Source organism: Humulus lupulus, chromosome 8, assembly GCF_963169125.1.
Source record: "Humulus lupulus chromosome 8, drHumLupu1.1, whole genome shotgun sequence".
NCBI lineage: Eukaryota > Viridiplantae > Streptophyta > Magnoliopsida > Rosales > Cannabaceae > Humulus > Humulus lupulus.
Genome location: NC_084800.1, coordinates 56,588,423 through 56,600,903, shown reverse-complemented (window position 1 = coordinate 56,600,903; position 12,481 = coordinate 56,588,423). Strand labels below are relative to the sequence as shown.

The 12,481-nt window shown below is 33.3% G+C and overlaps 2 protein-coding genes across 2 annotated transcripts; one reads left to right on the top strand and one right to left on the bottom strand.

The window, feature by feature from the left end:
- The first annotated feature begins 78 nt into the window (after positions 1 to 78).
- LOC133795433 (peroxiredoxin Q, chloroplastic-like) lies at positions 79 to 1,889 on the top strand. The gene is made up of 3 exons (XM_062232885.1): positions 79 to 525; positions 840 to 938; positions 1,442 to 1,889. The coding sequence occupies exons 1-3, from the start codon at positions 79 to 81 to the stop codon at positions 1,658 to 1,660; spliced, it is 765 nt and encodes a 254-aa protein (XP_062088869.1). The 3' UTR covers positions 1,661 to 1,889.
- A 301-nt stretch (positions 1,890 to 2,190) lies between these two features.
- On the bottom strand, positions 2,191 to 6,306 carry LOC133795432 (probable flavin-containing monooxygenase 1). The gene is made up of 5 exons (XM_062232884.1): positions 5,833 to 6,306; positions 4,844 to 5,084; positions 3,334 to 3,515; positions 2,880 to 3,229; positions 2,191 to 2,786 (listed from the first exon to the last, which is right to left on the bottom strand). Exons 1-5 carry the CDS (start codon positions 6,304 to 6,306, stop codon positions 2,450 to 2,452), a joined length of 1,584 nt encoding a protein of 527 aa, XP_062088868.1. The 3' UTR covers positions 2,191 to 2,449.
- Between the last annotated feature and the right edge of the window lie 6,175 nt (positions 6,307 to 12,481).

Below are 12,481 nucleotides of genomic sequence, written 5' to 3'. Positions count from 1 at the left end.
ACTAAAAATGAGAATGCAAGCTCCGGTCATCAAGAGATTGAGCTCCCTTTTAACATTACGAGGAACCCTGAATGTGGGATGCTCAGATGGAAATGTTCAGAAGATGGACCGAGGATCCAATTGAAACCAGAAGGGCACTGGTATAGAGCTGAGTACATCTCTCAGTCACATTCTGTAATTTCTCTTCGCGTCTGGGACGAAGCAGTAAAACCGATTACCTGGGAATCCCAGGAGGAACGTTGTCACCATATCAATGAATACTCACTTCCCAGCCCTACTGATGATTCATCGCATTTCTCTTCCTATAACTATACAGTTGAGAAGTCATCAACGCTGTACAATTGCAGCCACAGCCACAAGACCAGGAAAGATCTTCACCCAACTGAGTGCGGAGACTATGATTTCTACTGCATTCCTCCAAACATGAGTTTCCCATACGAGCAACAATGTCAAAATATCACGCTTCCATTTTCTGTTCCACCTCCACCTCCATCTCATGATCCAGATCCTCCACTTCTTATTAATGTCACTTTTCGATTGAATATAAGTCTCGAATGTTTTGGTTGTGACGTGGGAGGAGGGGAATGTCACAGTGCTCTCCTAAATCAATTTCAGGGAACCCTTTGAATTTTGAGTGCATAATTTCCAATGTAGCTTTAAGCACACCAATTACCATACTTTGTCATAAAACATTGCCATTTTTTAATGTTAGTGGCAAGCTGGAATCTGTATTCACTGCTATAAAAAAAATTATTTTCTATAGTCACTTTAAAATATTGCTACCACCCATTAATTTTGTGGTGCGGTTAAATCTATAGCATTGTCTGATCAATTGATATTTTCCTCAGGCTTGTGCATTTAGGGATTCTTATGAGAAGTTTAAGAAAGCTGGAGCAGAGGTAATCGGTATAAGTGGTGATGATGTAAACTCACACAAGGTAAAAAAATTAAACTGAAACTACTGGATTTTCTTTGTCATCTAAATTGTAAGAATGACCATAATTTCAAAAGTGCACAACTTTATTCATTGTCGCAACCCAAATCTGAGTAATCAATTCCACCCTATATTTCAAATTGTTTGAACTCCATAATATCTAGTGATATTACTCTTTTTAAATGCTATTCCTGTACTTGTACAAGACACGGAAGACCTCATATGGTTACTGAATATGTTTGTGTGTGTGTCTTTATAGCCTGTATTATCACCTGCAAACTCTAGTTTGATGACACCAAAGATATTTAAGAAAATTAGAAGCTATGTCAACATGTGGGCTTTTGATTTATTTAAAAGTAGAAAGTCTCAAACTAGTATTCAAATAAGATGTTCCTAAGCTTATATCTAACAAAATGGATTGAAAAATACAAGACTTGTTACTTGTTAACTACATAATAGCTACCCATACTTGAATTCTGATGGCAAAAGTAAATGTGCTGTATGTAGGCATTCGCAAAGAAATATAAACTTCCTTACACATTACTAGCCGATGAAGGTAACAAGGTGAGAAAAGAATGGGGTGTGCCAGGGGATCTGTTTGGAACATTGCCTGGGAGAGAGACATACGTTCTTGACAAGAATGGAGTTGTCCAACTCGTCTACAACAACCAGTTCCAACCTGAAAAGCACATTGATGAGACTCTCAAAATACTTAAAAGCATTTGAATCCTCTTGTATCGTCTTTTAGTTGTACATCGTTTAGCCGTTGATGAGACTCTCAAAATACTTAAAAGCATCTGAATCCTTTTGTATCATCTTTTAGTTGTACATCGTTTTACCATTGATGTAGACAAGTGCATCAATATGTATGATTGAATCTTATCTTTTAAAGCTAGAGCTGTCAATGTTTGAACCTTCCTTTATATTTGAATAAAGACAATCATTTTCTGTTCAATGTGTAGTCAAGCTGATGATTCTAGTGAAATTCATCAGTAACAAAAAAACAAACAAGTTTTTCCTTGTAATTTATGTGTCTTTTTCTTTAATCATGTAAGGTAATGCCTTAGTCAATAGTTTGGCCAACCACGTAGAGTTTGAGGGGGACACCAAAACTACTATGGTAGCCGGCAGAACTGTGTCCAAATGAGCTGCATCTAGCTACCTGGGATTATAACGTATGTTTTCTGTTTTGCTCCCTTTTAGTGGTCCAATATGCCTTTCTTAACTACTGTTGCCGACCATGAGATCATATTGCATATAATTTGGTTGACAAATTTACAAGTGGCCAATTTCTGTCAATTTTCATCTGTTTATATTGCTCAAGTCAACCAAGGTCATTATTTAGATTATCATTTGTTGGATACACTATATATGCATTTACTTTCCCTAAATTTTATTTTTCTCTTCTTTTTTTCCTACTCATAGACTCATAGTACATAGTACATAGTAAGCTTAGCTAAAGCATAAATTAAATGATGCAGATCCTTTTGACTTCATTTTATGGTAACTTCAATCTTAGTTAAAGTAGTCTTGACTACTGTAAGGGCTAAATGCTTCAGATAACCAGGTCTTTTTCCTCCAAGCTGTCCATCCCATTTCCTCACATATTTCATCACTGTGATTGATGCTGTAAGTAGAAATGCAGTTCCTCTTGTAGAACCGGGTGGTTCTCTTCATAACTCCCACCTCCTTAAGTGTTCGGTCAAGCATTGTCGACACTCCTGGGAGCTTAAACTTCTTGTCCACCAGTCGAGACAGCCATATGGAACGCAGTTCAGATGTATGCAGGTTCGAAACACTTTCGACATAGCCTACAAATCCTATGTTTGGGATCATAGGATGAATCGTACCCCTGTACAACAGAAAAGAAATTCAAGATAAATATCAAACTGGAAGAGTGGACTTGTAACAAAATGAAAATCAATATTCAAAAGTTTTTTTTTACCTGTATAGTGGCATAAGACCAGATGGATACTCCAATAAGCTGCGAAAAGGCTCTGGCATGATAGCTTTAAGCTTTTTCTTTCCATCATAGCCAGTTGCAAGGACTACAACATCAGCTTCAATTTTAGACTTGTCTTCAAACTCGATTCCCTTTTCCCAGAACCACCAATTTGATGCTCTTTTGAACACAATTTTTCCCTTATCAGCTTCTGGGAAGAAGTTTTCAGGCATAAGAGCCATCTGGCAAGATGCATAGTCTTCCACAAAAGGGTGATCTGGTTTTAGCCCATACTTTTCCAAAGGAAGCTTCCTCAGCAGATAAGATTCTATGAACTTTGAAACCGCTTGCCTCTGTGTCCAGATGTATATATCATTCATTATCAGATCAATATGAACTCTATATATTACTATCTCAAAATTGTTCAAGGGAATTGAGTAAAGAACTGTTAGCTTACCATTAATGGAGAGAAAAGAGAGCAAAGGAGGACCCTGAGAATGTTCTGGTTGGGCCTTTCATGGAGGAACTGTGCAGACCTTGTGGAATAGAAAAGGAAAAATGGCAAACCCCAAACCCAGTAATGGGGAACTGTCCAATGCAGAGTCCTTACTACCATGGTACATGGTTTTCCTTCTGGTCCTATTGAGCAAAAAAAGTTCACACAAAACCCCCCGCCAAGTTCAGTTTCATATAATAATAAAGACAGTAAGTACATATGCTTGAAAAAAAAATATTATTACTCAACCACAAAACTCGTATACTTTCTGGTTCTATGAGCGATAGAATTCTTAATATTTTGTTTGACGTGGCAATTTTTTAGAGACACAATTGGTTTATAAGAATATGAGAGGGTACTAGTGGTGTACAAGACACATGAAAATATCCTTTGACTTTTTGACTCATTATTTGATGATTTTAGAAATAAAAAAGGGGGGCTGTTTAACAGAGTTCTCCACAAGTAGCCAACAGTGTATATAAATATATACATAATACATGGTTGTACGTGCGTAGACAAATCATCATGAAGAAGTCTTTTTCAGTGAATTGAAGGGCTAATAAATTATGATTATCTCTTATGATGATGATTGATATATGTGTTTAATTTATATATATACGTGGGAAAAATCAGAACTTGTATTTTCCTTCTACCTTCTTATGACTAGTAGTTTATCATCAGAATTTTTGTTGAGTCAAATATGTGCATGTATAAAATAAAATATATATGTTGTGGAATTCGATATTTTTAGAATAGTTTTAAAAACGTGGGCAGTCTCGATATTGGTCAAAGCAACCCAATCTAAGCACTAAACTCCGGTTTTGAACAAGTGTCCTTTCTAAATGGAGTACTCATAGTAAAAGTGTGACACATAAATTAAAATTTAAACTATATTCATAACCATTCGTTACCCCAAGGTGATTTTATATTTAATTCTATGTTTTTTTTGTCGCAGTATTTAATTCTATGTTGTTGTAACAGCACTTCATGACTTTATATCATATTCTGGTGTTTAAGAACAAAGACCATGCAGAAAATTCCTAACCATAACGTGGAAAACAAGGGTCATCCTTTCTAAATATAAATATATTTCACTTTGTTTTTGCTTTTACTTTTATTTGTTCTCTGCCTATTCCAAAATCTGGCCCAATTTTTCTTTCATTTTTCCACAGTATCGGATGAAAGTCTAAAGACCGTCATTTTTTTAGAAAAAAAACAAAACAAAATGGATCAAGGAACAGAACTCATGCAGAAAACACTAAAAATAAGAATGCAATATTTTTGTTTATTGAAAAAAAAAACAGAAACTGCCTCAGAAGTTAGACGGAAATTAATCAGAAATTTTCCACTTAATCGTCATGCGTTCGGATATTAATTTAAAACACAAAAAAAAATAAAAGGAAAAGAAAAAAGTGTAGTGAAAACCACATACATAAATGTATATATATATGTGTATATGTGTGGTACGTACCTTGGTTTGCGAGAGCACATTCCAAAGCCAAGTCGATAGCAGATTTCTTGAAGCCAATAACGGCAACCTTCTTATCCTTAAGCAGACGGGAAGTGGCATCGTTGTCGAGTTTGCAGTAATCGATTGTATGCAAAACTTTGCCTTCAAATATCTGAGGTCCCTTCTTTTCTGGGAACTCTGGCATCATCGCTACATCTCCGTACTTTCCAATGCACACCACCACAAACTCGAACTTGTACAACTGATCATAGATCCATTTCAAATCATTAGTTATTATCTTATATTATTAACACACATTAATATATACTAATTCTTAGTTCTGTGTGGTGTGATATATATACATGTATATTATTTATACAACATATGCTTTAGACCAAAGTATGTAATAAATATATATATATATTGGGAATTATATATTATAGATATTTAGAGCTAAGAAAATTATGAATAATTTAAATTACGAAAAATTAGATTTAAATATGTTATTTTCTGTACATAAAAAAATTAGTCAAGTAACAATCTGTTTTTTATCACAGTAAATTATTTAGAACTTTTCTAAAAATTTGGAAAATTGACCATGGATTGGATCTGGAGTACACAAGATCCCCAGTGTTCCCTTACATCAGATTTTCCATGTATATATATTTATATGCAAGCATGCATTTGCATATGCGCAGGCCCCCTCGTACGGTTTGTACCGGGTTGTGTGTATATGCATATATTGACCAGTTCTTTTGCGCCATCTTAACTTTTTTTTGCAAAAGATTAATCCTTTATGTACCAAAAACTTTTTAACAGTGTGCAAAATGATTATTATTAGTGTAATAATATAATATATGCCTTGGTATATTGATCACAAGGTCTCTCTCTCTCTTGGTTAATTAATGCTTTCTATAGTTTAATACAACTCTTTTTAACGCTATTATTATATATTCATGAAGTGTCCATATATTGTTAATGAGAAAAAGAATATAAATATATATATATACCTGAATGTCGTCCGAATCGTTGGTCTGGACAGCAACTTCCCAGACGGGGTGACCCGGGAGGAGGCTGCCGTATTCGTCCGGTGTGGCGCCGAGATCCGCCGCCAGCTCCCTTTGGCCATTAGTAGAACTAGTACTATTACCGCCCAGGTAGCGGAGCGCCACCACCTTAGAATTGAACCTCACGTTCTTGAGCACGTCAAAGTGGCGAGCGTAAGAATTAAGGTAGTCCAAGACCTCCAGGTAGGTAGGAAAACCAGAGTCTTCTCTGTTAGGCCAAGGGAAATCCGAGAACTCGTAGTCTCGGCGAGCCGATTGGAGCTTGGTGGAGCTGTAAGAGCAATGGCTCCACACCCCTCCAATGGTCTCACTGGCCTCAAAAACTATGGGGTCATGGTGCCTAAGCTGTTTGGCTGCGGCGACACCACTAACACCGGCTCCTATTATGCCAATTTTCGAAAAGATAGGAGGAGCCATATAAATTTGTTATGTATAACACTTAGATCGATGTGTGTGTATATAACTTAGAAATATAAATGAGAATAAATTGCTTTGCAGATATATAGAATACTGCTTACTGGGTTGGTTGTGCTGGGGTGGGTTTTTGTTATGAGAGCATGGTGATATATATATAGGAGGAGTTGCATGAGTTTTGGTCAAGCTTAGAGGCACGTGAAATAGACTTTGATATGTCTGTAAAGGAGTTGGAATAATATTACTATTGGAGACCTAATTAAAACGATATACGACCATTTCTCTAATTTTCAATATTGAGATGTTTATATATACACTAGATACAATGTGCTCAACCAATATTATTATTGGTTAGTTTTATTTATAGAATTTATTAATTATTTTTATTAAATTTATATTAATATCATATAAATTTTAAATAAATATTATATTTTAATTAAATAATTTATTTATTTTTGTTTAAGTTTATGTTTGTTATAAATTTTGAATTTGGGAAGTACAACAAAAATTATATATTATATGTTTAATGTAATATTAAATATTATGCGTGGAATTTAAATTTAAGTTTAAGTAATTTATTGCTAATTCATAATAAATTATATTATATATTTAATATGATATTATTCTAATAAGCCAGTTTAAGTTTAATTAAATTATATTTAAGTTATAAAACATATGATATTATTATTTTTAAATAATTATTATTGTAAAATATCTCAAAATATTATATTTTAATTTGTTCAATTATTTATTATTTTTAAATAATTATTATTGTACAATATCTAAAAAATATATTTTTTTAATTATTTATTTTGTTTTATTTAAGTTTAAATGTTTACACACTTATTATATATAAGAGAAATATATTTATATAATTACTTATAATAGATTATATGTACGTAATGTGGAAATTGGTTTGTTAAGTTGGGGAACTTTCCGTTTAATTAGAGGACTTTTTTTTTATTATATGGGTAGTGGCAAGAATTGAATTTCTTTGTGCCTTCAAATTAAGACCGGAATATATATATATATCATAGTAGTATTTGATCCTTATATAATAGTACATGTACATAAAAAACAATAATATCTTGATATTTGGTCAAACTGTATACATATATCATCAAGTAACTTTTACGTACTTTGAATAATAGTTATATATGTCGATGGCATTATTTTATATCGAAAGAGAAAACGAGAGTGTTATTCTATTTATTTTTTGAAAATCATCGAATTTTCCCTCAAATTTCATAATCAAAACTAAGTCTGTGTATTGTTTGAAGAAGTACAATATCTTTTCATGTGCAATATAGATAAGTATAAATTCGTCATATTTTTGTATACAAAATTCATTTTTAAATATTATTACCAGCTTTTTATTATATATTACATATATTTATATGCGGTTATACTCAAGTTCTTGTGAGATTTACATGGTCCACGTCAAGCAACAAACAGCATGTATATCTCTCCAACTTACGCATGCATGTTTAGATCTACGGCTATACATACATACATACATATAAGGAAATTCTTAAGTAGTTTAGGTAGGGGTAGATCTGTTTTTTACCCATGAAAAAAATTATAATCCAAATTTTTTTATATGATGCATAATATAGTTATACTAGATATATCATTTATTTTCGGAAAATTTTGAATAATTTACGATGTTGAAAGTAGTGTTCAAATAATCAGCTGCATGAGTGCAATTTTTTTTATATGCGTACAACTGACTATTTTGAACTCTGTTTGTAGCGACATAAATTGTTCTAAATTTTTCAAAAACTAGTGAAATATCTACTATAATTTCAATATATACATTGTCATATAAAAAAAATTGATTTATAATCTCTCTACATGATGAAAACAGATTTACCCTACCAAAAATAGATTTGCCAACATAATGGTGATTTGGGAGGCAATAACATCAAAAATAAAGATTGGGGGATTAAGATAGTTTTGCCGCCAATTACTTTTCTTTTTATAGGTGGTTATTTAATAGTATATCCTAATGTTTTTGTATGTGGGAAATGTTAAATATATTTTAATTTCTATCTCTTCACACTAGGGCTGAGCATAAATTCTAAAAAACCGAAAAAATAGTGTACACCGACCTTCCGAACATCGGAAAAACCAAAACAAATTAAACCGAACACCGAAAAAACTGTTAAAGGCGCAAACCGCCACTGTTCGGTGGGTTTGAAAAATTCGTGCGGACTGACCTGTTTGAACCGAAACCGACCGACAGTATAAATATAATATTATATATTTATTAATTATTAAAATTACTAAATAAAAATAAAAAATCTGAAAATATTTTTTTTTCTTTAGTTTACTTAAGGCACCACCAAATCTCTTTCTCTCTCTCTATTGTATACTCTAACTCTATCTATCTCTCATACTCTCACTCTCATCTCATCTCCTCCTCCCTCTCTATTTCACTCTCCTCCCAACCCAAACGAACAGACTGAACAATCGGCGGCAGCAACAACACGGCCAAGCTGCACGACCACGACCCACGCACGCAGCCGCCAGCCCAGCCGCGGAGCCGACTGCTTCACGGACACGAAGCCGATCCTTCCCACTCCGGCGACTGCTTCATGGACACGAAGTCAACTGCTTCACATCACATTTCACGGAGGTATACATTTTTAAATACATTTATTTTAGTTTATATCATTTTTTTATCTATTGATTTATTTGGTGTTCTAATTTTGTGTATGTTTATTATTATTTCAAAGTTGATTTTGTGTATGTTTCAGTTTTGGCATTTTACATTTTTGGATGGATTTAGTGATGTCAAATGTGGTTATATTTGGGTTTAGTTATAATTAGGGCTGAGTTATAGTTAGAGTTTTTTATTCTAATTCTTTTGAAAAATGTTAGAAATTTTGAATTGGTGATGTTATTTACTTATGTTTGGGGTTGAGTATTATTGTGTGTGATCATTAGGTTGATAACTTTATAATTGATATAGTTTGGTGTAGTGTTTTGGTGCAATATAGGTCTGTGAGAGTGTGAGGTTTTGATAGAGAGGTTGGATTTTAGTTGCAATAAAAAATGGTGTTTAATTGTAATTATTAAAAATTGGAGGTTCAAATTAGTATATAAAAAAATTAGTAAGAATATTTCAGGAACTTGCTTGATTATGCCTTATATTTGTTGCTGAAATTGTGTTTACAAATATGTAAATATGTATATAGATCATTAACATGGATAACGAGGAAAATTTAGAAGAGATGATGGGGGAGTGGCTGGAGTATGCTGAAACTAATTTGTCAAGTTCTGATGGAGAAAAACAAGCGAAGGAAAGGAAAAAAGAGAACGTACGAAAGAAGAGGAATGATCGACAAAATCAAGATAAGGAAAAAGACAAAGAGACTGATGATAAATGAGTTTTAGACTCATTTATCTACGGGTTTTTTAGGAAAAATATTAGGTGTTTGTTTTGTTTTGTTCTATTTTATGTTTGTTTTTGTATGTTTTTCAGGTGTCAAGGACTTAGGTGACTTAGGTGACATAGGTGTGGAAACATGGTGGAAATATAGATAAAATGACAAAAATTGGTGGAAAATGTGTTTCGGAGCACTTCTTGCGACCGCAGGAAGTATGTCTTGCGGCCGCAACTCCAGAGGCTTTTCTGCATTTATAGAGCATTCCTGCGACCGCAGGATACGTCTACAAATGGAAAAAACGCAGATTTTTAATTAAGGGCATTTTAGTCATTTCATGTTTAACAAAATGCTAATTAGGTTTAAATGACGATAAATGAGAGGGAAGAAGGCACTTTTTGATATCTAGACTGAGAGAGGAGGCTTTGGATTGATCATCTAGAGTTCTTTTCTTTTCTTTTCTTTTCTTTTTAGTTTTAGTTTATGTTAATTTCATGTTTATGGATTTCTTAATGATAAACGTGAACTAAATTTTTGTTTAGGTTTTCTAACTGACTCTCTTGAAACTCTATTATGATTTAATGCATTTATCTATTTCTTCTTCATCTGAAATTTATTTAGTTTGTGTTTATTGTTTATGTAATTGATTGATCACATTTTACATATGATTTATGAATTTGAATCAAAATTTGAAAAGTGAGATTTGAATATGCTAAAATTGAATAGACATAGATTTCAATTTAGAACGAGAGTATCAAATTGGTTTATGTGATTTATGGCTGTATTCATTACTTCCTATTGTTTGAATTTACCATAGAAATATAGGGAATTCACATTAGGTCGAGTTTTCTATTTCTTAACTCGAATAGTTAACACTTTTGCATGCCTATCGTTTCAGTGAAAAGAATTTCAGTAATAATTGAATTAAAGAATAATAGAGTGGATAGTAGAGAAGATTAGGATTCCTAATTATTTTACAGTGAATTTAATCCTTGTGTTCTTGTTATTATTTGATTTATGCAATTTTTATTTAATTCTGTTTTCATGTTTTAAAAATTCACAAATCTAGTTTTCATTAGTCAAATAGAAACTAAAAACTAATTATTTGGTAATTGATAAATTAGTCTTCGTGGGACGATACTCGTTCTTATCGAGATTTATTACAAATTGCGATTACGTATACTTGCGTAGCTTAATTTTCGCAACAACTGAGAAAGAGGATAATGAAAAAGAAAAGAGGAAATAATTTGAACGACCAGAAAAGAAGCAAAGGGTTGGAAAGAAAACATCGAGTTTGTGGAATTATTACACTATGTTGCCTGATTGTGATCCTAAGAAGCCAAGGGCTGCTTGCAATTATTGTGGCACCGATTATGCGGTTGATACAAAGTTGAATGGGACTAGCACACTATGGGCATATGTGGAGAGAAAATGTATGAAGTGTCTTTTCAATGACTGGGTTGAGCAAAGTAAGAAGCAACAATCAACTATGGATAGATCCATTAAAAAGACAACAACCTTCAATGAAGAAGAAGTCGCTTCAAGTGGGCTCTACTAAGGTTTAATCAAAATGTTGTTAGGAAAGTGATCGCTTAATATATCATTATGGATGACTTATCTTTTAGGCACGTGGACGGAAGAGAATTTCAAAACCTCATTAAACATTTCTTTCCTACATTTCGGTTCCCATCAAGATTTATGTTGCGAGAGACATTTATAATGCGTTTCTAGATCAGAAGAAAGAGTTCAAGTCGATTTTCGTGAAGCACAGAGTATCGTTGACCACCGATTGTTGGACATCAATCCAGAATATTAGTTATTTGTGTTTGACTGCATAGTGGGTTGATGATACTTGGAAAATGCAGAAGAGAATTATCAACTTTATCCAAGTTCCTAGCCATCAAGGGGACTTGGTGGGGAAAGAGTTGATAAATTGTCTTAATGAGTGGGGTATCTCCTCAGTTTTTGTAGTGACGGTTGATAATGCCTCCTCAAATGACGTTGCTTTTAGAAAATTGAAGGGGCACTTGTTGGACAAAGACAATACCATTCCATTGAATGGCGAAATGTTTCATATGAGATGTTCAGCTCATATTTTGAATTGGATAGTAACTGATGGGTTGAAAGAGTTGAATAATGCAATTTCAAGCATTCGAAATGTGGTGAGATATGTGCAGTCATCTCCAGCTAGACTGAAAAGATTTAAAGAAAGTTGCAAGGATACAAACATTGAATCAAAAGCCTTGTTATGCTTGGATGTGGTTACAAGGTGGAACTCCACCTAGTTGATGTTAGAATCTGCTATAAATTTCAAGAAGACTTTTGAGAATTTGGAAGCAGATGCGAACTACACAAAGTACTTTGATGAAGAAAGAATGGATAGCCCACCAACCAACCTAGACTGGGAAAAAGCTGTTGTATTTGTTGACTTTTTGAGGAGATTCTATGATCTTACTAATCGATTTAGTGGGTCATTATATGTCACATACAATCTATTCCTTCCAGATATTTTGAAGGTTCAAGTTGATTTAATGGCTTCGAATCCTGATACTTTGTTAGGGGCTATGGCAGTTAGTATGAAACGAAAGTATGACAAGTGCTGAGGAATGATTGAGAAGCTGAATATGTTGACATTTATTGCCAATATCCTTGTTCCAAGGTATAAATTAGAGGTTGTGAATCGTGATTTCAAATTTGTGTACACTTCAAGTGAGGTTGAAAAAATGATAAAGTTGGTGACAAATACTTTGGCACAGCTGTATGTTTTTTATAAACAACAACAACAACAA

Coding starts and splice junctions, on each gene's coding strand:
- LOC133795433 (XM_062232885.1), top strand. CDS start 79: ATGCTCAGATGGAAATGTTCAGAAGATGGACCGAGGATCCAATTGAAA. Junction 526..839: donor ATCCTCCACTTCTTATTAAT/GTCACTTTTCGA, acceptor ATCAATTGATAT/TTTCCTCAGGCTTGTGCATT. Junction 939..1,441: donor ATGATGTAAACTCACACAAG/GTAAAAAAATTA, acceptor TGCTGTATGTAG/GCATTCGCAAAGAAATATAA.
- LOC133795432 (XM_062232884.1), bottom strand. CDS start 6,306: ATGGCTCCTCCTATCTTTTCGAAAATTGGCATAATAGGAGCCGGTGTT. Junction 3,516..4,843: donor ATGTGCTCTCGCAAACCAAG/GTACGTACCACA, acceptor TTTGCTCAATAG/GACCAGAAGGAAAACCATGT. Junction 2,787..2,879: donor GGTCTTATGCCACTATACAG/GTAAAAAAAAAC, acceptor TCTGTTGTACAG/GGGTACGATTCATCCTATGA.